General features: G+C 31.7%; 1 protein-coding gene across 3 annotated transcripts in view; it reads right to left on the reverse strand.

Moving 5' to 3' along the window:
• Positions 1 to 554: 554 nt before the first annotated feature.
• The window catches only part of LOC147807444 (cytochrome P450 2L1-like), a 36,511-nt gene continuing 11,438 nt past the window's right edge, over positions 555 to 25,627 (reverse strand). Inside the window, exons 1-7 of one of the 3 annotated variants that reach the window (XM_087165291.1) lie at positions 18,359 to 18,582; positions 17,008 to 17,389; positions 12,988 to 13,324; positions 11,442 to 11,641; positions 10,238 to 10,501; positions 4,964 to 5,137; positions 555 to 2,131 (exon numbers count right to left, since the gene is read on the reverse strand). In XM_087165291.1, coding sequence (XP_087021417.1) covers positions 1,971 to 2,131; positions 4,964 to 5,137; positions 10,238 to 10,501; positions 11,442 to 11,641; positions 12,988 to 13,324; positions 17,008 to 17,389 — 1,518 coding nt within the window. In that variant the 5' untranslated portion in view covers positions 18,359 to 18,582 and the 3' untranslated portion in view covers positions 555 to 1,970. Of the gene's footprint in view, positions 2,132 to 4,963; positions 5,138 to 6,279; positions 6,664 to 9,769; positions 10,502 to 11,441; positions 11,642 to 12,987; positions 13,325 to 17,007; positions 17,390 to 18,358; positions 18,583 to 25,627 lie in introns of those variants that run through there. The other 2 variants (XM_087165290.1, XR_015434489.1) reach the window with 2 other exon arrangements.

Raw genomic sequence — 25,627 nt, forward strand, 5'->3', positions numbered from 1 at the left:
CCGAGAACCAGGTGGGCAAAGTTACCTAGACAATCGGGGTAACTTTGCCAAACAAATATTTTCTATACTGAAAACTGCATCTTAAGTTGATCCTGGATTTGCATTTGTTGAGGCTAAAATGACCAACCCAAAAAAATATTTAACATGTTATATATTTAATATTTTTCATAAATTATGTAGAATTATGTTTGTATTGGACATTTGAAGAATATTTAGATTCTTGGCTTAAAATTTTACCGTATATAGTATCAGCAGAAATAATAAAAAAAATCGTTTATTCAGGTGAAAAAAAATTGAATAATTTGCATGTCTTAAGTGAAAAATTTGTTCTTCGCATGCATATTTCCAGACCATAGAACAAATCATGAGCTCCGATGACTCAGTGGACTGTGAAGATTTCTTTAGAGACAACGAAAGAAGTAAAATTTAACTAAAGGATTATAAACCCTCGGCCGAAAAGTGGAGTCCTTTTGGCAGTCAAAGTTTGTATTTCAGTGTAAGAACAAGTTTAAAAAGTTTTGGTAACTTCATGGGATATTAAAAAAAATAATAAATTTCTTTTTAAATAAATTTATTTTCCAAAATGATATAAAAACTTTATTGATACTGTTTATAAAAACAATTTTAGAACATGATGATGGTGAGCCTAAAGTTTTTCTTTTCTGCCATCTTCTTTACATAAACATTCCACTTCTTTTGCGAAAATATTCTTAAAAAAATTGCAGTCACATAAATTGAGCGCTTTGAAATGAGTTCCATAATTATTTAAAAACTTGCTGTGAGTGATATACCGTTGCCAACGGTATATATAGGAACCGATTCACCGTCCATGATGGTCCTTGTGGTAACTTTTAAGGGTTGCTTCGCTCTTCAGTAGCGAAATGAGGTGGTGCAAAATACTATTGGCGAGTTTTAATACGAAAATAAAAGTTAGAACTTAAATACTGTTTGTACCTTGTTTTTTTTTTAAAAAAATAGTTATCAGATTGTACTATAGTGATGTGCATAATGTATTTTTCATGACGGTTGTCATGATTTTCATGATAGTTTGTTAGTATTAAGAAGTGTTCATTCGGCTCTTTGCAAATCTCTCCGGCATTTCGTAATGCATCACGCGAATTGAAATTTCCTTCACTATTTTATTATAACCTTCAGGATATTTACAAGCTTGTAATAATCATTCGATATGAATTTAGGCTGATTAGAAAAAGAATTTAGTAAATACAGAACAATTGGATGAAGAACAACTCAGACTGAATTTTCTTACACACCATTTAAATGAGGACTTAACAGGCTCAAGAGTGCAGTCTTTTGACGTCACAAGCTTGGTAAAAGCCTATTCTAATTTGCACCATTCTTAAAATTAAGAATTCTTCCTTGATACCATTGATGCAATCATCACTCGTCTGAATTCCGACCTGACTTGAAGCTGTCTTTTTGTTTGACTATGGTTACTTGAAGACAAACTAGTAGAATCGAATGTAAAAGAAAACGAAATTTTACACTCTTCTTCTGAGATTACGCAACCGATATTGGGCCTCGTGTGAATAGTTTTTTTTAATCTGTTCCAATACACGTATAATGTGGCTATAAAAAGGGCCATTCTGGGCTTACTACAACCTGTTCAGGTTAGTACAAAAGTTACTACAAACGTTACTTAGTCAAAGGTTACTTAGGTTACAACAACTGATAAATGAATGATATATTTTATAGTTAGCCTAAAGATAAGCGGGCGCATTCCAATAAGCCTAAAAATTCAGACAGTGTAAAAATTCGTGCAAGTTTTTAATTAGCACATCGAATGGAAAAAATTTAGAGAATTTTTGCCAAGAGCCGGATTATTCAAAGTATGTGATGTACAAACAAAAAACTTTCATCTGTAATTGAGTTCTCAAGATTAGATTCATCTATCTTAGATGAAGATGTAAAGACTCAGAGCAAATGTTCCATTTTGTGTTGCAGCTTCGTTATTACTTCCTGGGCGTGACGCATATTTTGAGCTTTCGAGACATCACTACTTCAAAATATGTCTTTGGTTCTTGATACGATATTTTGAAGTTTTTGATTATGGCTGCCAAATAAACAAACGTTTGCATGAGAACAAAGCCTTCACCGAGACACACTCTCTTACCTGGAATGGAAACAAGTATATTAATTTCATTATGCTCACAAAATTGTCCCCGACATCGATTAGAGAAACAATAAAAGTAAAGTGGAAGAAAATTCTGTTTTCTGCGTTCAGGTTTGAAAAGATATATTTTCCCCAAGTTGTATATTTATGTATAAAAATCGTCAACAGATGGCGCGTCTACAGATGATGTCAAAGTGTAAAGAGGTGGAAGAGGCAAATCCCTCCCAAAGGAAATTGTAACAATTTGTATCGTGAGGGAGGGAAATGGTTAGCAAAAGCTTTACAGCATACATTTAGGCTACCATAAAAATATTTAAAATCAGCATATTAAATACAGTACACTCTCGATTATCCGTGCTCGGATTATCCGGTTTGCCGTTTATCCGTGCTCCTTTCGGAGTCACAAAAATTTTTTTAAAGAGAAACATTTTCAAAATTATGATGCAATCAAAATATATGAATAGAAATCTTGTCAAATCAATCTCGCCATTTATTAACAGAATATGAATCTAATGTTTTTCTTGATAATAATCGCTGCAATGAAATTATGACAATTTTTGAAATCAATATTCCTTATTGGATGCAGTATATGGAATATCATGGTCAAAGTCTACGTTATCACGATCGTGGAGAAAGATCGCGTGATGAACAATCTTTTTCAGATATTGAAGAATATGATAACAGTATTCTTGAACAAGGAAAAGAAATCGAAGGTTTCTTGACGAGGAAAATTCGTTTCAAAGTGATGTATGTGAGCTTGACTTCCAGTATTTAACAGATAAGGAAATTGTTACTAACTGTGTTGTTAAATCAAATAGTGATGATGCAGAAGATGTAATAAATAAGGGAAATACATTTCCTGATTCTGCTGCTCTACAATCTGTGGAAACTTTATTAGATTGGTTATATGGGAGAACGAGGATTTGATTACGGTGACATTACTACGGTACGTAAAATATGTGCAAATATACGGCAAGGGATGAGCAAATAGCAGAAGCAAAGACGCATTACACATTTTTTTAAGCAGTAAATGTTAAATTCCTAATTTGATGTTATACAGCATGCAAATGTAAGTAATTTTTATATTTTTTGTACTGATGTTCATTTTTTCTTTAATAAAAAGGTGTTTTCGGATTATCCGTGTTTTTCGATTGTCCGTGCGACCCGTCCCGGTGATTAACCCGGATAATCGGGAGCGCACTGTACTTTCATATTGCTTATTTCAGTTTTTTTCAACTTTTTAATAAAAAAAAGCTCACATAAAGTCATTATTGTTGTGTTCGCACATGCCATTAAGATACAGTTGAAGTTTATAAATAAAATTCGAGACCAACAATGCTGTGTTTCGTTTCTGAGCTCCAAGAATATGTTTATTTAATAGAGTGTAGCATGCGATAAGGGGGAGTAGAGGAAATGATTGAGTGGAACATTTGGTGATAAAGAGGGGGAGGAAGTAACAAATATTGAATAAATGTGATATCATTTATGGATGGTTGACTGAATGTAAACAATAACGAGCTTTCTAAAACCTGAAGAAACTTAGAAAACTTCCGGTGTATCCCTCTGCTTGTGCGTACGAGGTGATGTGTGAACAGGTTTTATATTCTAGGACAAAATCAAATGGCAAATTGATAAGAGTGAGATGCTTTTGTTCAGATAATGGTAATTTGTTAATGGAACAATTAACATAGGATATCCCAACGAATTTGGTGCCCTCGTCCTGACAAAGTTCAGTGGGATATTCATAAGAGTGAGATACATTTGCCTAGATTAAATACATTTGCCTTAAGAAATAACTGATTAAAGGTATCTCAGTGTCTTTTGGATCGATGTTTAAAATTATGTATATATCATTAAGACGGGTACAGCAGAAATCTATCGCAACATTTTGCATTTTATAAAACACCAGATCGTAACAGATTTGATGATGAATTGAGATCATATCAATAGTTTTGAATCAATTAAGTGCTCGGGAAAGTAATTTCCTTCGAGCATTCATCAAGATCCACAGAAGAATCGCTTTACTTGGTACCTCCAGCAAAAATAGTACGAAAGAACTTGTGGTTGTAAGAAGGTGAAGTTAATCGTTTCGTAGCGGCTAACTCCACCTTCCTCCACTTCTCCCCCAGTCGTAGATACCTTCTTATGAAGGCATGAAAGAAAAATACCGATTTCCTGATAAAGAAAGGAATGACAATTTCATAAATCCTTCACAATCAAATGAATTCGCAAAAAATTCTCCAAAAATAATCTAGAATTCAAGAAAAGATTTGTTTCTTATCTATCAAACGAAGTTGGGCGAAGGTGCAGTCACTCTTAGGGGTAGGTCTCCTCTAGTTGTGGTGTGATTATTTTTGTTTTGTCAGAATATTAATTATTTAAAGCAAATGATTTCCATTCAGCGTTGTTTGAATAGGTGATTTTCGAAAATAGCCACCTGTGGTATCCATCAAAAATCAGCTCTCTTTTGTCAGCTGCTCTATCCATCTGGATTCAAACCTTGGCCTTGAGACTGAACGCCATTGCGCTGCCCACCCAGATAAGTGACGTGCAAAGCGACGTCAGAAGTGATGACGTCACTATTTTCTGCCTTTCAGAGACGTGAAAACAACCCAATTTATACCACGAAAAATATTGCTTCTTTTGATGGGTATTAAACCCTTCTGTAAGCTATTATGTTGAGTTTTGCGAAACACAAATAAACGACGCAATTTCAAAAGAGTAAAAAAATAATAACAGATAAATAAATAATAATAAACAAATAAACAAAAAATAATAAACAAATAAATAAATAATAATAAATGAAAAAATAGAAAACTTGAAGTGACTCACCTACACCGAATGTTATGGGTAATTCTTCTCTTGGTTTTCCGTCTACTCCAAGGAATCTGGAAGGATTAAATTTATCTGGATCCTCGTAGACATTGGGATCGTTATGTATAGCATAGACGTTTGTGACAGTTATGGCTCCTTTAGGTATCCTGTAACCCCCGACTGTAGTTTCTTCTGCTCGAAAAGATAAAATACAGTTTGTTTTAATGAAATGGAAGATAATAAAGTGGAATTTAATTTTATAGGGTTAGCAAGTATATACTTTTTATAATGCTTGTTGGAATATTTTTGTACATTAAAATATCTTTGGCATTGCATTATTATGCATATACATAGTGACGATAATTAAATACTCTTAGAAAAATTAATGTGGTTATAATATGACAGTATAGGTCTACAGTTCAAATTATGTGACTATAATAACCACAGACCTATAAGCACTTTTTCAAAAGTATAATTTATGTAAAAATAATTTCATAAAAGATAAACATCTTATCTCACAATATAAAAATTTTATAAAAGATAAACATCTTATCTCACAATATATTTTTATGTTTAACCAGTGCTTTCACTCAATTTCCGAAAAAAAAATTTCCAACTTTTTCATGTATATCAGGTAAATTTTTATGAAAATCCCTGACATATTTTATCTATACCATGCACAATTTTTCATCAGAAAACTTTGATTTTTTTATTCGAAATGTTAAATATTAGATTTTGTGAGCTAAAACACATATTAGAATAAGGTTGGAAAACTTTCACTAAAAAGTGGAATTTTATAAAATAGTTGTAATGTAGATGTTAGAATTATTTAACTCAAATCTCAATAACTTATTACTGTTACTTACAATTCTAAGACTGGTTATTTTCCAGTTATAATATAGTGATTTTACAGTTTGTTTTGTAAAAAAATGCCACTTTTCCTGATCACTCACTGATTTTTAGAGTTAAAATAAAATTCCCTGACCATTCCTGGTTTTCGATGTTCTCCCTGATCAGTGGGAGCTCTGTTAACTCATCCATGGCAACAAATTTGCTTTGTATAAATATTAAAATTATATCTGTTTTTAAAAATAAATCCCAGCTTGATTTGCATTGCAGAAATTTTTCTGAAGCTTTTGACTCAATTGATTTTGGTATTTTATTAAGCAAGGTTCTCATGAAAACCTGGTTGAATTTTCTTATTTATGTGATAGATCTTTATTTATGTGTATTTCAGAAATGCTATTTCTATTAATTGAGTAGCTCTGGGATCGAAACCCTCTGCTCTTCATTTTATTTATTAATAATCTCTGTTGCGTTTTTATAACATTTGATTTTTTATTTTTTTGCAGATTATCTTTCATATTCTTTTAGAAAATCAATTATATTACTTTGATCCGTTTGATATCCGATCTTTAATAATTTAATTTTCAAAGCTTATGGTAAACTCAGTTTTATAAATCAGTAAAACTAAAAACTTCACAAATGAGCAAATCTAATAAAGAATTCAATATTTTACTTTTATCCGTCCTACATTGAAATATTGCTGTAGTAATTGTATCCCTACTTTAATAATAGACAGCAATCTATCGAAAGAGTTTAAAATTATTTTTCACGCTTTCTATAATGCAAAACAAATAAGTCTCCTGTTTCTATATTGCAAAGTATTTTTTATTAGTGAATGTTTTTTCTTTAAAACAAAAATAAAATAGGGTAAACTAACCAGTGAAGGAACACTTAAGCTTCGCTTGCCTTTTAAAAAATCATATTAATTTCAAAATTCGTAATTTCAGTTAAATGACAGTGTCAACATATTTGTTACTAATTGCAAATTATGCAAAAAAATTGCAGAGAACTTACATAATATTGTTTTAAAGTTTTGGAGGTTCAAATAACAAGTAGTAAGAAGACCCAGTGAAGGAACAGCTCTTACCAGTGAAGGAACACAAAATTGCCCAGTGAAGGAACACTTAATTTTGGTTATTTTTTAATGCTCTTTATGAATTTTTTAGCCATACAAATACAGTCGGACATCTATTTAACGAACTTCCATTCTACGAATTTCCCTATTTTACGAATTTTTTCGAGGAACCAAGAGCATTTTGGAAATTTTTTTGTAAAATAACTTCCATATAGCGAAGTGAATTTTCTATTTAACGAACTTTTCATTGAGATCCAATTTCCCTATTTTCCAAAATATTTCTTAACATTTTAAACTTGTTAAAGCAATTTATGGGGGAAATGACATTAAATTATTTTTCGAAGCCACTGCTTTATGAAATGTATTACTGTTTTGTCTAAAAATTATCTTAGAGAAAGCAGTAAATTCCCTTTCCCTTTTTGTTTGCACTTCAAACGAAAAACTCACTTCAAATTAACGGATTTCATCCGTAGCAATTTAACTTAACGCAAGTGGTAATGTATGTTTAAAATTACTTTTATAATAAATGCAACTATATTTTTATACATAAATTTAGACTTTTTTTAGTTGAAAATGTATATAGCATGATAGTGTAACACTGGATAATGTTTTGCTCTATTCTTGCTTTCCATGCAGATTTCTTTTATGGTTGAGATTTATATGATAAATAGTAAATACTAGTTTACAAGATAAAAGTGTATCAATTGCTATTTTAATTATGTCTAGTGTTTAAGAATTTAAAACCTGTTTTGTGTTGTTTAAGTATTTTAAGAGGTGATTTTCTATTTAACGAATTTTCCATATAACGAGCTTATTATTGGTATTAAGTGATTTTGTTAAAAAGAGGTCCGACTAAAAACAAGACTATTTGTGAAATTATGAGATACAAGTACTTGTAAAATGCTAACTTTTTTCTGTAATCATGAACTAGAAATTAAAGTGATGTTAAATACAAAATAAATTTTAAAAAATCGTTCTTTCTTATAATTTGACAGTCAAATCTAAATCATTGTGTCATCCGATGCTGTTTATTATCATTATTATTTTATCACCTTTTTGTTTACTCTTTTTCCTCTTATTTCTTGAAGCTTTTTTTCTTTTTTAAGTATTTTTTCTTTCTTTTTCTTTTCCATGTTCTCTTGTTTTAATGTTTTTTAGATCTTTCAGCCTCTTGAAATTTTTGCCATTTCTCTGAAGTTAGTGCAAAAGGTAATTTATTCGCTTTTCTTCTTATTTGACCTTTCTTTTTATCATCAATATTTGGCCAATGTAAATGGCTCTTCCAAACTTCTTCTGATTTTTCAGCAACATTTCTAGAATGCCTTTCTCGAAAATAGACGGGGGAAAGGTGTCTTGAAGTTTGAGGCAAATCCATCTCTTGTTGACTTATATCTAGAGGATCTTTAGAAGTACTGATTTTACTTACAGAATCATTTCTTTTTTCAACTAAGAGAATCAGCATGAGGACTCATTTCAAATTCGATATCTAATATGCATTCATTATCAATACTAGCTTCAGTTCCTAAGTTTGACTTAACCAAGTGGTCTTCTTTTAATACGTGCTTCTTCCATATTGGAAAAAGTACAGGCTCTTGGACATTTTCGATATTAGACTCTTACGTCAATGCTGTGTTAAAAATTTACAACATATCTTGAGGGATTTCCCTCTCAAGCTTCTGAAGAAATTGAGTATCGTTTCTGTTTAACTTTGTTTTTTGTTGAGGAACTTACTTCTAAATTCTAACATTGTAAAGTAGTTTCTATAAATTATATAATCACGTTGCTATCCTATAATGATAGCTTATTAGGAGTTCTTGGTGCAAAAGCCAGCGAAAAAATGTTCTATTTTTATGATTATATTTAATTAGTTTTCGATTTGTAAACATAGTTTATTAAGTTGCCTAACATTTGATGTAACTACACACCCCGTTAATAAATATAAATTATAATTTTTTCATAAATTAAGCTATTAAATTAACATTTTGAACTGAAATTATTTCAGAAATTATTCATACAATTTTTAACAAAATTTCGGTTGTCCTCTATATAGCAGAATTACTTATCCTAGAGTCATGCAAAATCATATATCACACATTACTGTTCATTCACTGGAAGTATTCCCAGTGTAGGAATATGCCTGTTTCTTCACTGGTTAGAAGCTGGTTTTTGTCTTTTAAACAGAATTTTGATGTATAATATGACTAAAAGTACAAGAAAATTACGAAATTTCTTTTATTTTCATTAACTGAGAAATGAACCCAGTAAAGAAACATTTGTTCCTTCACTGGTTTTTCATCGTTTGGTGATCCAGTGAAGGAACATGCCTGTTCCTTCACTGGTTGGAAGTTGTTTTTTGTCTTTTAAACAGAATTTTGATGTATAATATGACTAAAAGTACAAGAAAATTAAAAAATTTCTTTTATTTTCATTAACTGGGAGAAAAACCCAGTAAAGGAACACTTGTTCCTTCACTGGTTTTTCATCGTTTGGTGATCCAGTGAATAAACACCCCCTTATCTCAGTACTTGATTATGCTATGGTGCTTTAAAAAAAATAAAACGTAACTTCAATAACTATATTTTGAATTCTCTTTTTCACAGTGAGAAAAATAAGACTACTACATGCAATTAATTCCACTTCAAACATATAAGTACAAACACTCACCTTATAATTTTTTCAACGAAACAAGGTGTTGCAGAGATAATAACAAATTCAAAAATTTTTTCAGAGAAATCTATTTGACCAGGTAATCCAAAATATTGCTAGATGACTTCCTATTGTTTGGCAGTAAGCTATTGTTACCAATCAATCTAAAGAAAAACTTTCAAATTCTTATTTTTAATGAATATATATGAAATGTTCCTTCACTGGGTAGTGTTCCTTCACTGGTTGGTTTACCCTACCTTTACTTTATAATATACTGATCGTAAAGAAACGGTTCCCAGTAAACATCGAAGTCAAACATCACTGGATGCGGTCAGTAAGCGGGTGGGTGACCACTTTGATCAACCTGCATATGGCTGAGGGTGCGCGGACCTCGTTGAAGTGTTCGGCCGTAAAGGGATCTATTTCGAAGGTTGTCGGGCTGCCAAAGCAGAATAACCACCCCCTCTGCAGAGGATCAAAATTGCGATGGCATGTCTTCGGATCATCCTTGGGGAGGCTTCCCAATCCGTCGCCAATAGCTCATTGTGCAGTTCTAGTGAGAAGAAAATAAAGTACCTACCTACCTAAACCTTACTTCATTCGGAAAAATTATATCTCATAGTTAATTACGATAAAAAATAAGTACGATAATACGATACAGGTATTCGAGTGGTCAGTGTACGAGAAAAGAATTATCTTGGTTTTAATGACGTATTTGAGCTTACTCGTGCATTCCAGACTTGGAAAAAGAGGAACGAAATTAGCCAATCGCTGAGCCTCCAGAAGGAATGCGTTGAAGTATCTGAGTTTGCTTTTGTCAGTCATGGTTGGATTCCTGTCCTCTCCACACACCTCCACCAGTTCCTTGTAGATCTTCTCCTGCTCCTCGGGGTGGTCCAACAGTGCCATGAGCATGAATGTCACATAAGTTGCAACATTCACAACTCCATCTCCAACAAACTGTAAGAGATTGCTCACCAAAGTTTCGTCTAGAAATCAACAGATCATTTTAATTATTAAATAGAAATTGTATTAAATGCAAATACTAAAAGAATTGAAGCACACATTTGAGAAACAAATAATAACAGAGAATTTTTGTTTGTTACTTCTGTTGTCACAAACATTTAAGAAGAATTTGTACTCCTCCGTAATAACATAAAAAATATGTTTATTTCATTGGCTACTATATATATATATATATATAGAATTTATATACTTATAGCAAAATGAAATCTAAAGATACGCATGTTAGCTTGTTTGTATTAATCATAGAAGTCTGCATAAATCCTCAAATAAACGAAATAATAAAAAGCATAAATGCTTGAATGTGCTGTATTCCGTTCAGCTCCAAGTTCTACACTGTCTAGACAGAAGTATCCGTACTCCCACTGGTACAGACTACTGAAAGTCCGAGGGTGGACCCTTTTTTGCATCTATCACAGCCTGCTCATGTCTAGGGAAGCAGGTTTTTGAATGGTGGATACAGAAATTTACTTCCAGCTGAAATGAGTGACCGGTAGTGAATATGGTTCATTTGAATGACTACGTGGGACTTGCAGTGGGAACATTTAGAGAGCAAATCTATTTCTTCAAATCCTAGCTACGTAAGTCTCGATGTGCGATTGGAGCAGTTACTTCACTGGAAGAGAAACGGTGGTTTGTTCCAAAATTTTGCTGAAGAGTTAGAAAAGCAGCTTTGTTCAGAATGTCTACATTCATCTCAGACTTCATATTTCCGATCACAGAAGTGGGACCGAAGTCAAACCATGAAAAACACTCCCACAATGTGATGCAGGTTCACTTTTTTTGCTTTTGTCCCGACAATTTTGACCAAATTGTATACACCACAGATGTTAATTATATATTTTTACACGGGTGATATGCATTTTCCTTTCAAAAACAATGTTATCGGAGTTCTAAAATCTTTACCTGTAAAGTATTGATACGTTTTGTCTCCTTTAGATTTTCTCAAATTTTTCTCGTGGATGTATGCGTCGATGATGTCCCGAATGTTATCTTCATCGTATGTCCGTCGGTGGTTATCAATCATTTTCTGAAATCTACCTTTTGCCTTGCTCTGGAGTATCAACGCCTCTTTGTAGAAATGCAGGTATGGAGCAATAAAGTACCTGAAAACGAATTCGTAGAAATAAAACACCGTTAAGAACCTTCTTCTTTCACAATCTTGAATTATAGGTAAAATTTCGTAATTTAAAGAAATATGTATGTTTTTTTTAACATAAACAAATATTTGATGATAGAACATATTTTTATAGCGAAATACTTAAAAAACTAAATTAGGAAAAATAGAATACTAATCACATGTGATATTTCTCTTACATTTCCTAAATAATTGATAAATCGGAATTTTCAGTTAATTCTTTCCTTTAAAATGCAAGTGCAATATAAAGTCATGAATAAAAAAATTAGACATGCCTTCATACCAGAGTAGCCAAAATGCATTTAAATTTGCAAAGCATTCTCACTTTAGCTCGATGGAATTGGTATTAACAATTAAAATTCTTTCACAAGCTACTGGTTAATGACCTCTAGTTTAGAGTCACTTACAGAAAGTAATTTCGTTTGATAGAATTGGCATTCACGTTTAAAATTCTTTCACAAGCTGCTGGTTAACGGTCTCTAGTTTAGGGTCACTTACAGAAAGTATTTTTGCTCGATAGAATTGGCATTCACGATTAAAATTCTCTCACAAGCTACTGGTTAACGGTCTCTAGTTTAGAGTCACTTACAGAAAGTATTTTTGTTCGATAAAATTGGCATTCACGATTAAAATTCTCTCTCAAGCTACTGGTTAACGGTCTCCAGTTTAGAGTCATTTACAGAAAGTATTTTTGCTCGATAGAATTGGCATTCACGATTAAAATTCTCTCACAAGCTACTGGTTAACGGTCTCTAGTTTAGAGTCACTTACAGAAAGTATTATTGCTCGATAGAATTGGCATTCACGATTAAAATTCTTTCACAAGTTGCTGGTTAACGGTCTCTAGTTTAGGGTCACTTACAGAAAGTATTTTTGCTCGATATAATTGGCATTCACGTTTAAAATTCTGTCACAAGCTGCTGGTTAATGGTCTCTAGTTTAGAGTCACTTACAGAAAGTATTTTTGTTCAATAGAATTGGCATTCACGATTAAACGTCCTTCACAAGCTACTGGTTAACGGTTTCTAATTTAGAGTCACTTACAAAAAAAGTATTTCTGTTCAGTGAAAATGCATTACTGTGTCTGGCTTCGTAACTTGTGATATCAACTGCACTGTGTGATTTGCATATTTATTTAAGGTTAGACTTTTGAACCCTTGAGACTGGCAATTAGTACGTGAAACTTTGAGCAAACTTATTTAGGATGTTTGCGCATTATACATAAATTGCATTGAATCTTATATGTTTCAACTTTTAATTCATAAGTAAGCTGTATACTCAGGAGAAAAAGAAAGAGAAGTTGTACTGAATTACTTCGCGAAATTTCCATGCAAGAGCAAATTCTTCGAGTGAAGAATTTGGTTCACTTGTCTGTATTCTTCCTGAATGAGGCTTACTTCTTCCTCGGTCACGGGTGTGTTGATTCCGAATAAAGTGTTACGGATCATTCGATTACTTTTATTCACTAAATGTCTCAGTATGTCAATGGGCTCTTTCGAACACTTTCTGAGGTCTACCACGAGGCTGCAGACAGTTTCATCTGCGACGTCCGCTGTGTTTTCTTTAAAGAGGGTCATGCCTCTGTCTCTGAATTGCGTCAGAAAATATCTCCGCACAGTCTGCCATTTTTCTCCTCTAGAAAACACCACTCCTACGTGAATAAAGAATAGTAGACAATAAATAAATGATATCTATTACTATAATGATCAATACATACACATTTCAAAGGGTGTAGTTAAATCTAAACTTCAATGTATAAAGTCTACGCCAAAACCCAATGTTTTTCGTGAATTATTCTCTACAAATTTGGAGTTAGATCATCGATGATTCTTGTTTACAATTGAGCAGAGAGGATGAAAGTTTGATTTCGATGTTGTACATACCGAGGAAAATCAAGTAAGATGTTATGAAATGTATGTATGTTTAATGAAGATGTATTTATATTCTTATAAGATCTACATGTATTTGACAGTGTAAATAAATAATTTTAAAACAATTAATTTCTATCCGTGACAATTTCGTTAAGCCTATTTTGAATTCACTTTAATTTTCTCTTTGCGCTTAGTGTATGTTCGATTTAATAAGTAATTTTACTTTGAAAAATATTGTATCTATGCATTCTAGATTAATATTTTTGAACTTGTATTGTAAAAATAACTTAAACTGACTCTTATAAGTATCATATCTTGCAGTAATTATATATTTTAGTAGTGGTGGCTGTACAAAATGGGGTGACTGTATAAGTTATGGTGGCTGCTACTTTACTTCAGGCAGCGAACATGAAGATTTTTGGTGTTCATCAATACAAAAGCTATGCACGGTGTTTCAATACACGACTATGTAAATAAGTCGTCAGCATTTCTCTGTTTCTTGACTTTTTATAGAGTAAAACTACAGAATTTAAAATGTGTAAAATTAAAAAGTGGATCTTTTTACACTGACCGGTAAAAAAAAGTTACAAAGCTAAAGAAATCGCCATTTATCATTAACCGTCGACAAACTCAGATTCTACAGCACGTAGGAACTTCTCCTCAGTTAAAATCGTTCTTTTTTAGTCAACAACTTGAAATTTTTAAAAACTAGTTTAAAGAGTATGAATCTGTACTTTAGATTCTAAAGCAGTTTTTCACAAAGTGGTCCATATGGACCCCCAGGGGTCCGTAGTACCATTCAGGGGGTCCATGAAATATAAAAACTGATTTAGGGGTCCCTGAACAACGTCAGGGGGGTCTGCGTGAGGTTTAATATAAAATAATAAAATTGTGATTGGTTTTTATTATTATGGAAATTAAGATAAATAAAATAGCGATTTGTACCTCCTAAGTAAACTATAAATAAAGGTGGGTGCTTATAATTATTAACAGTGGTTTGTTACAAATTAAACAGTTGATATACAAATTTTCTTTTATCTTTGTTCCCTTTTTAAGAGATAACAGTAAGAATGAGTCGAAGAAAACACGCCGAAAATACAGCGTTGAGTATTTGAAGTATGTCTTTATTTCTTCACGAGGAAATTGTACTTTACCTTTGTGTCTTTTATGAGATAAAACTGTAACAAGTGATTCAATGAAACATACCAAGCTTAATAAACAATTGATAAAAATCCATTATGACAAAAAAGATAAAGATTTAACTATTTTTCAAACAGTCAAAGTAAAATATCTGAAAACACCGTCACTGCAACAACTTATAGGGACAACATCTAAGCGAGGGGACGATGGATTGCATATTTCTCATAGTTTCGCATGCTTCTATATATTACATGATTGCAAGTCCGGAAACCTTCACATTATTGAAGAACTTATTTTACTAGCTGTAAGTGCGATAATACTCACCGGGTCGCACAAACCAGCTTTTAACATTGTAAAAAGAATTCCACGGAGTAATAATAATGTACAAAGAAGGATTGACAAAATATCTCAGTGCGTAGAAAATTCTTCTTGTGAGTACTTAAAAATATCTGAATTTTCTATACAGCTTGACGAGTACACTTATCCAGAAAACGCAGCTTTTACTTTTAGCTCAAGAAAGATTTGTAAGAGAATAAAAATTTTACCAAGAGTTGTTATTTGCTAAATGTTTGGAAAAAAAATGCGAAAGGTGAAACGCTATTGACAGAATTAAAAGCTATATCCTTGACTAATATCATTTCTGAAGCTACTGACGGTGCTCCGGCGATGGTGGGAAGGTACCGAGGTTTTCTGGCTAACTTAAAACAAGCTGCAGCGAATGTATTTTCAGTACATTTGCCAAACTTAACGAAACTAATTTGAAACTACAAGATGAGCAATTAAATTTAATCAAAACTAAAATCGTAAAACTGCGTTTGTTGCAAAACGTTTTCTGTATAAACAAAACTTGGGAATAGGATATTGCTCTCTCAGTTTCAGTGCTGTAATGATCCCAATCTCAAAAAAAATAAAATAAATAAATTATTAGAAATTAGTGCTCACGAACATTGAGCCGGACATACATTAATACTCTTAAAATCTCATCATGTTCATCCAAGTCATTAATTTTTTTTATTTTATTTTAAACGTAAGATATAATTTTAATAAATAGTTCTTCAACAAAATGTTTTTTTTTTTTAAATTTTTATACCGTTCACATATGCAGTTTTTCACTTGGGGGTCCGTGGGAAAGTTTTGACTATAAAAAGGGGTCCATGGGTCAAAAAAGTTTGGGAACCACTGTTCTAAAGGATAAAAGAATGATGTCTCAACTTTTCAATATTGCATGAACCTCGAAAATTCTATGGAGTGAAAAAAAATCAATTATCAGACTCTCAAAATTTGGAAGGACAGAGATATGAAAATGCAACAACAATATAAAAGTAATATAAAAAGTCGAGACTAATATATGGAGGGAAGGAGGTTTAAAAACAAGATTTTGTGAGAAATACTTTCGATTCAAGCGCTTATGCAAATTTAAATTGATATCTGTAGCTTCTTAAAAAGTTCTAGTTTTGAAAAACCTTTATAGGATATTATTGGAAACGCTGTAAATTTTCTGTAAAAGAAAGAACAAGTAGATTTTTGGAAAGTTTTAGGGTGATCGACTCCATTTATATCAATGAATATATTACTGGCAACAATTTATACACCGATATTGTATACAATATCGAATATATAAAGGAAACAGGACAAAGTATAAGATAATTAAACGCTTTAACACGTTTCTCAAGCATTGTAGTCAATACCAAATGACAAACGTTTAAGTATGAAATATGCAAATTTTTAGTAAAACAAGTAGGTTCATATTTTAATTTGGTTTCTTTAAAAAGAAAGCCGTAAGTTTTTATTAATTATCATATAATATCAGAAATAAGATTAACCATCAAGGATGGCACGGAATTCCCAACATTTTATATTTTATATACCCACCATTTATAACTGCCAACCATATTATCCCGCTTTGCCTAAAGTGCATTTATCAACGTATAGAATGCATAGATAAAGTATATAATAGTTCTTTCCATCTAATACTTTGCCTAAAGAGCATCTTTTTCATTCTCGTATTGTGCCGAGATAAAATATTTCATACTGTGCTCAAGGAACATTTCTGATAGTATACAGTGCCCAAGATATAAATATTACTCTCATTTCAAAAATGTGCCAAAGGAGCATATGTAAATGGGTTCTGTGCCTTGATAAAATATATAATAGTTATCTTACTTCATACTTTGCCTAAACAGTATTTGTCGTTTAATGCAATATCTAAGTAAAATATATAATAATTTTCATATTATGTACTTTAAATACAATTTACTACAATGTATGCAATGTCGGTGTTTCGCATATTGTCGGTATGCAAGAATAAAAATTAAATAGTCACCTTCCTCAAGAACTCTGGCTACAATATTAAAATCAGGTGTTCTCTCCCTGAAGTAGTCCGTTTTAGTGATGTGGGCTTCCCTCAGCATTTTCTGACTGGCGAGATTTATGTAGAGTGCACCCGTGATTCTGAAACTGAAAATGTCACCGTATTTCTTCTTCAGTTCCAGCTGCTGCAGGTGAGAGTGCTCACTCACTACAAATGGCCACCATCCCAGAATAGGCACTCCTGTCGGTCCAGGGGGCACTCCGTAGTCCCTGAGAATGTAATAGAACGAGGCAGCGAGGATATACCCCAGGATTAAAGATGCGGATGCAACTCCTATTGAAATGTTTGAGATGGTGTTGCTGGCAAAAAATAATGCCTCCTTTAAAAATTCCATCTATGAGAAAAACTAAAGTTAGTTCAGAAAGACAATACCAAAAGTTAAAGTAAAATGCATTTCTCACTCAAGGCTATTTTCAATTCTAAAAAATGCGTATAAAAATTTACTTTTCGTGGCAATAAACTTATTTATTTTTTTCCATAGAGAGAAAATGCGAATGAAGTTACTTTATTTATATGTAAAGTTTATACACTCTGTTTGTTGTTGAGTCACTCTATGCGTAATAAACACTTTTTTAAATGATCCACTGTTCATCATCAAATCTTTTAAAACAAACGAGAAGAACTTGATAAAATTTCCTCATCGTTATTAAGGTTATATTTTCTAAACACCTCAGAATGTTCTTCTGTGAACCGCAAGAGTTCTAGTAGATGAGCGGTGTTGCAGTTCGAAATGTAGCCTTTACAATAGCCAAATTATTATTATTCTTTTTAGAGTTCAGTTTCAAAAAAATTTATTTTTTCTGCGATTGCTTGTACGAGAAAAGTATTTACGAAATTTTAAAAAAATACATTTAGTTATGAATTAATTTCTTAAGTTTGGTTTTTACATCGATCATTTCATTGGAGTTTAAAACTTGTAAACTTGAACAACAAAATAATTAATCTAGTTTCAAATTTTTTTTCTCCTTTAGGCAAGGTATTATTATTTTAAAAATTTATAATTGAGAAACAAAATTCAACCCAACTTTTTACAAGGAATTTATACAGATATATGAGTATTCTGATGGAAAAGTGGTCATGTCTAGTAATCTTCTCAACGAATCTTAAAATTAACCAGAAAGCTAACTTTCGTTGGAAAAACTGACTGCATAAAAACATCCTCACGCTTTCAAACTATGACGTTCAAAATCTTTATACAAAGAAGAAAAATATTGAAAAAATACTTTTCTCTTAAGATTGAAAGAAATGTATAAAAAGTAATTGATGCATGGTTAATTGATTTTAAAATATTATGAATACATACCTTTCGAAAATGTATATTACTTTATGACTGTAAACGTCTTGTCACCTCGAGTCTTTTCAGATAAATGTTTAGTTTTAAATCTGAATCCTTTTTAATTGAGAGTTAGGTCAAATATTAAGGACATTTTTGGTCGGGTAAGTGGTTTTGATAACTTCATAAAATATGTAAGTAAAAGAATAAAAAAGAAGTTAATAAACAACGAAAAAGAGAATACTCCTTTCAACAATTGATAAGAGTTGAATGCTTGTTTCAGCTTATTGCACTTATTATTAGAAATAGATAACATTTCTAATAAACATCAAATAAAAAATTTTGTAACGTTTTCCTAATGTTATGCTTTTGGCATTTGACATTGAAAATAAAAAGTGGCTATTAAACCGGACAGAGAATCTAAATTTCTTCCACAGTGGAGAAAACCAGAAGAAAGTCGTCCTAGAAGAAATAGGCTTCTTCCAAACCAAGTGCGAAAGGAGTTATTTTTTCAAAAATAAATATTAAATTGGGTTTTTAAACAGCTTATAAATGTAATGTAGTTTAAATAACAGTATCGATGTTCAAGCTGTTTAATTTTTAAATAAGCGAAAAATGAAAAGTAACAATTAGAAAAAATGAATTGAATGAATTTTTTAAGAAATTAAAACTAACTGCAGTTTTGCAATATTTTATGCAAATGAGTACAGTTAAACTTAGTTTTATGATCGCAAAAAAACTGCTAAAATAACATAATTACAATTTTTATTGCTATATCAAATTAACAAATCACATACTAAACTTTTACGCTATTAAGTACATTTCCCTATTACAAATAGCATATTAATTTTTGAATCAAATACTGACAAGTATGAATACTCAAAATGACTTTCAAATAATTTGATGTATGAGTTAATGAAATCTATATATACTAGGAGGCTCCGCCCCCTGCTCGCTAACGCTCGCTAACGCTCGCCAACCCCCGAGAATTGCTACGCAATCCTATGTGGTTCACGCCGTGAGCCATGGCTTGCTGCTCTCGCTCGCCAATGAACACAATGTTCTAGCACAAGGACATAGTATATTATCATCAAAGACATAGTATTTTATCATCAAAGGCATAGTATTGTACTTATGTAGAAGAATTCTATCAATGTTCTTATTGGCTATTAAAAAAGTATATTAGCTATTTAGATTGTATATGGTGAAAAAATCAAAACATTAGCTAAATGAGAAACATATTAGCAAAATAAATTATCAAATATTGCAGTTACTCACCTAAATTCAACAAAATGTGTATAATAAATTCATTCATAAATCAAAAAATTCAATGCATTCAATACAAACACTTAGACGTTTTTTAGACGTTTAGGTAGCTCCCAGTAGAAAAATATCAATTCAACAGCGGCCTTTTAAAGCATTCTCACTTCAATTATCAAAGCATTCTCACTTCATGTTTTTAGGGCATGAATCTGAATTGAACAACCTGATAATGCTCACTCTGGTTATTGTTTCCGTTTTTAAAAGCGCTATATGTTGAGCCAGTTTAAATTAAATATTATCATGTTTTTAGGGCATGGATCTGAATTGAACAACCTGATAATGCTCATTCTGGTTATTGTTTCCGTTTTTAAAAGCACTATATGTTGAGCCAGTTTAAATTAAATATTATCATGTTTTTAGGGCATGGATCTGAATTGAACAACCTGATAATGCTCACTCTGGTTATTGTTTCCGTTTTTAAAAGCGCTATATGTTGAGCCACCTCATGTGACATTTGCCATGTGACATTTTTAGCAGCAATCATTGGTCGATTTTCTAACGTTGCCATTCGGGGAGTTGCAATGAGGCTTTTTTTTGGTGCCGTGTAAGAGAAATATATATATATAGATATAAAAATGAATGTGTGTGCGTATGTCCTTTATAGACTCCTAAACAAACAGACAGAAAGCGATGAAATTTGCCATACAGATAGTTTCAAGCACGAGGAAGGTCACTGTCAACATTAAAACATTCTGCGACAAATTGTTCTTGCAGGATAAGCGAAAAACTGGAATTTTCTTATTGGTTAGCCACTGTTTTAAATTTAACGATTCAATTTTCACATATATTTTAAAGATAACATCAGTGATAATTGCTAGCATATACCTCTGTTTGGACAAAAATAGTTTATTGCAAGTATTTAATTATTTTATATTCGTTACGTCAGATTAGAGCCCCTGAATTAGACAGGCCGACTTATCATCTATTTTTGGAGCAAAGAGCTAACACAAGCACAATACTAACATAACATTAACTTGCGAACTTGTTTGCTCCAATATTGCTTGATAGGTCAGCTTAAGGCTCCTATACTATCTTAGGTCAGCTCTGATAGTATAGGAGCCTTACGTCAGATGAATTCGATGAACATTACGTGGTAGGACGCGTGGTTTACGTCATCAAATTTATACTTTGTCTGATGCTACGCGATTTTATTTTATTTATATTAACTCGTTTGAAAGTGTTTCTAAAAAAATAATAATTATTATTTGAAATCAACGGTAATGAAATAGAAAAAAAAATATTAATGTATTCAAAAGCGAAAATTAATGGGAAAGTGGTACTGATTCGCTCAGCAGAAACATAAAAACTCTACGCCAATGAGGCTTAATTACGCCAATGATGTTTAATTAATTAAGGTAATGTATTCATATGGAAATGAAAGAAATAAGCTATGTACTAGAAAGAAAAAGAAATGGAGTAAAGGTATTTATTTGTCTAGAAAAACAGTAAGAAGTCGTTTTACTATCACTGATGACTATGATGCTTAATTAATGCTGGTAATATATATTATTTGAAATAAAAAAAGTAACTTTTGTACTGAAAAGCAAAAATAAAGAGAAAAGCGCTTTGGGTAACCGTAAAAAATCTGCAAATCATTATTGACACTAATGCTCAATTAATATTGATAATGTGTATTAATTGAAATAATATAAAATAAGCTATGTGCTAAAATGCCAAGCCCATGGAAGAAAGATTAATGGGAAATTCATTTAAGAAAACATTAAAATATCACCATTCACAGATGACGCCTAATTCATATGCGTCCCGGACTGTAATATGTACTACTGGTACTATGGTAATTGGCGATTCAGTTTTGATAAGAATTCTACAACAAGTTTTCCGTAATTTCAGAATATATTTTTTTCCAGTGGTAGCTAAGATAGTATAGTAATATTTCAATGAATTAGAATTAAAATAACTTTTTTCATCACTACTTTTAATTATTTTAACAATAAAATGAAGGTCAGATTGAGAAATGGTCATGCTCCAAAATCCTTATAAAGTTCTGTTCTGTTCTTTTTTTTTTATTTTTTAAACTAATGCGGCTTTAGTTGGCGGCCACTGACAAATACGTATAAACTCAAATGTTGAAGGGTTATGTAATAAGTACCAAATATACTTATATAGGTACAAAATATACTGATATATTTGGTGATCATTAAAACTGCACCAATCAGTTTTAATGCCTATACTTAGGAATTAACTGTTTTACGCCCCCTCGACAGGGATATGTACCTGAGAAAAATCACTTAGTAGTGGTAAATTTTAACTACGATGAATCGGTAGCGAGTAATAGCATCATGCCAAGAAATGCTAAATGCATTTTATCTTTACTCCATTGGTATGAATTACAAAAAAAAAGCTCTTCTTACTTCAATGACGTAAGGCTGCCAACATATAACATTAAGCAACATAGATTACAACATATAACATTAAGTAAAATAAAAAAAATTATTTTAGCTATACTTAGTGGAAGAACCAGGTAAGAGCCATTTTCAGAAAGAAAAAAGAACACGCTCATCCGAATTAGTTTATTACCAATTTATTGGAAGGTGGGACTAATAATTCTTTGCTTTATTTTATTTACCACTGCCTAATCTATGTGAATCTATCTAATCTATAAAAATGAATGCCTCTCTGTGTGTTTGTGTATCCTTTACAGACTCCTAAATCAGCCAAATGAAATCAACGAAACTTAGCATACAGATAGTTTGAAGCACGAGAAAGGTCACTGTCGATATTAGAGCATTCTACGACAAACCGTTCGAGCGAGATGTGCAAAAAACGAAATGGAATTTTCTGATTGGTTAAACGTTAGTCATTGTCTTAAATTTAAATATAGACAATTCAGTTTTGTCACATATTTTAAGAATAGCACCAGTGACAATATCTAGCTTATAGCTCTAGTTGATAAAAAAAATAGTTTATTGCACGAATTTAAATATGGAATTATTTTATATTCGCTATGTCAGATAAATTCAATGAGCAACTATGTGGTAACACGCGAGGGTTACGTCACCTTTAAACTTTTAAAGTAGTCTGATACCACGCATTTTTTTATTATTTATGTTTCTTTCAGAACATTTCCCCCCCCCCCAAATTGATTTAAAATCAACGGTAATTGGGTATAATATAGCCTACGTCACAGGTTGTGTTGTTCCTACTAAATTTAACCCATGAACGGCATTTTCTGCGAGCCTAACTTCAAGCCACAAATAAACAAACGAAGTGTTCGATCGTTTAAATAGCTGCTCGCCAGATTTTATTGCATTATAAAGAAAAGTTATTGAAACTAAATACAACTAAATAAACAACAACAACTAAAACAAAAAACAACAACTACTAATAACAATAACTAAATAAACAACAACTAAATTCCATTCGTTTAGCATTGCGTCATATGTTGTTCCTACTAAATCGAAGTAGTTGTGTTTTTTTCATATTATACCCAATTGAATAAAATAAAATATATGCATTTAAAGGCAAAATTAATGGGAATATTGTATTTATTTGTTTAGGTGAAACGTAAAAAATCGCCTCATTATTATTGATGCCAAAAATGCTTAATTAATTTAAATAATTTATACATATTGAAATAAAAGAAATAAGCTTTGTACTGGAAAGCAAAAGTAATGGAGTTTATCTATTTATTTGTCTAAAAGAAGCGTAAGAAATCGTCATACTATCAATGACGACAATGATGCTTAATTAATGTTGGTAATTTGTTAATTAACTGTAACATAAGAAACTGATCAAAATTATAGCAAAAATATTGGAGAAAAGATACTTATTCATTTTGAATCGACATCTTATTACTGACATTAATGCTTTATTAATATTGATAATCTGTATTAATTGAAATAAAATAATATAAGCTATGCGGCAAAAAGCAAAGTTAAAGGAGAAAAGATTAATTAAAAATTTGCTTAGGAAAATCGTAGAAAATCACCGTTTACAGATGACGCTTAATTCGTATGTATTCCTGACGGTAATATGTACAACTGGTATTATACTAATTGGTGCAGTTTTGAGAAGAATTCTACAGAAAGGTATGTACCGAAGAAAATTATTTGATAATGGTACATTTTGACTATTATTTGGTTTAGCCGCGAATAATAGCATCATGCCAAGGGATGCTAAATACATTTTCTCTTTATTCGAATGGGATGAATAACAAAAAAACACGTTTCACTTACTTCAATAACGTAAAGCCACCGTAAATGGCAACAAATTATATTAAATAAAAAAAAATGAAATTATTTTAGTTACATTAATTGAAAAACTTAGTGGAAGAAGAAGGTAAGTGACATTTTCAGAAAGAAAAAAAAAGTTGTATCCGAACTATTTTATTACCAATTTAACAGAAGACGGGACTAATAATTCTTCGCTTTATTGTTCCTAATTTTAAATAAAACCTAACTACCTAAAAAATAAAACCTTATTGCCTAATTTGAAATTAAAAATAATTCTAGCATACAAAAAATTTATGTGATTAGCTGTGTTAAGATTTAAAGAAAGGCAAAACCAGCGATTCATTTATTCCCCTAAAAATGTCACTTACTTGGTTCTTCCATTAAGCTCTTTCATTGTGTCGCTGTGGGCTTTTCGGTTATGAGCATGATTTCATAGTGTTTCTCTACTGTGATTTATTGATACTTTACTTATTTTTTATTCACCTCGTGAGAAGAACGGGCATTCAGCTAGTAACGTATAAAAACTTTTTTTAAAAAGTAGACGTGAAAATCTTTCTGGTATTATATTAAATTTAATTCGTGAAAATACAAGCCTTTGTATAGTATTTTTTTAAAGTTTCTTTCATTTAGACCAGTTTCATTCACTTTTTTACTGTTTTTTTTCAGTATCCGGGAAGAAATAAGCCTGTTCTGAATTATTAAAATAATCGAATTATTATTATTTTTTCTCTCGTTCGTGAGAACGGGAGCTCAAATACAGCCGGTCGAAAACTCCTCCCCGTGTAGTAAATGGTGACTAGTGCTCGTCAAATTTGTCGGGTCACAAAGTCCTCCATGTTTCCCCTAACAAATTAAACCTCTGGAGGTACTGAACTGGAGATGAATCGTTCACTGGTTTAGGTCAAAATTACGATCTGTGGATGAATGGATGGGTCTACCCTATAAGCGAGTGAGGCGTATGGATTAGGAAGAACGCGAACTCTTGGCCATAGATGGCACCACTGGAAAACAAGAACAGTTGCACCCTTTCTGCGTCAATGGCCGACGACGACAACAACATTAAAGAAGTTAATCTTCCTGAGGAAAGCAACCCTGTCTCCTTCTTTATGAGACATGAATCTGCGTGCAGCAAAAATACCAAATTTTTACCCTTTCCTGGATTAGCGAGAGGCAATTTTTTTGATTAAATAAGGAAAAAAAAGTAATTTTTTTTAATAACGCTTCAAATGATCATAAATCTTAAAATATTACTCGTTATTTATCGTTTTTGTAAACGATCCAGTTTGAACTGCTGGCTAGAATTTCTGATTTTTAATTAAAGCAATGAAAACAAAAATATCGTTCATATGATGAAATTCTCTTTTATTTACAACTCAAGAAGTATTTATGGGATCTTTCTATTCCCATATCTCAAAAATAAACTCATCCACTTAATGCATAGCAAAATTAAAAGTGAAAAAAGGAATTCTAAAAAAACTATCAAACAGCAGAGGTTACCATAACAACGCATGCGCACTATTTACTATTATTGTTGATCATTGTAGTTGAAAAGTGAGGATGCCATGAAATCGAAGCCAAGACCCATTCTGCCATTGGGTAATAAAAGCTTTTAAAAAAAAATTTCTGTAAAAGAAAGGGCCTCAATTTTAAGTACAAATATTCTTGCACTGGAACACTACACTGTTCTGTTCAAACTTTACAATAGCTGATAAAAAAAAAGTGTTAATATTATCACCCGTTTTGCGCAATTTCATTTTTTGACCGAGCAAAACCTTATAAAAGT

Source organism: Parasteatoda tepidariorum, chromosome 6, assembly GCF_982258835.1.
Source record: "Parasteatoda tepidariorum strain Cologne lab strain chromosome 6, Ptep-v5.0, whole genome shotgun sequence".
Lineage (NCBI taxonomy): Eukaryota > Metazoa > Arthropoda > Arachnida > Araneae > Theridiidae > Parasteatoda > Parasteatoda tepidariorum.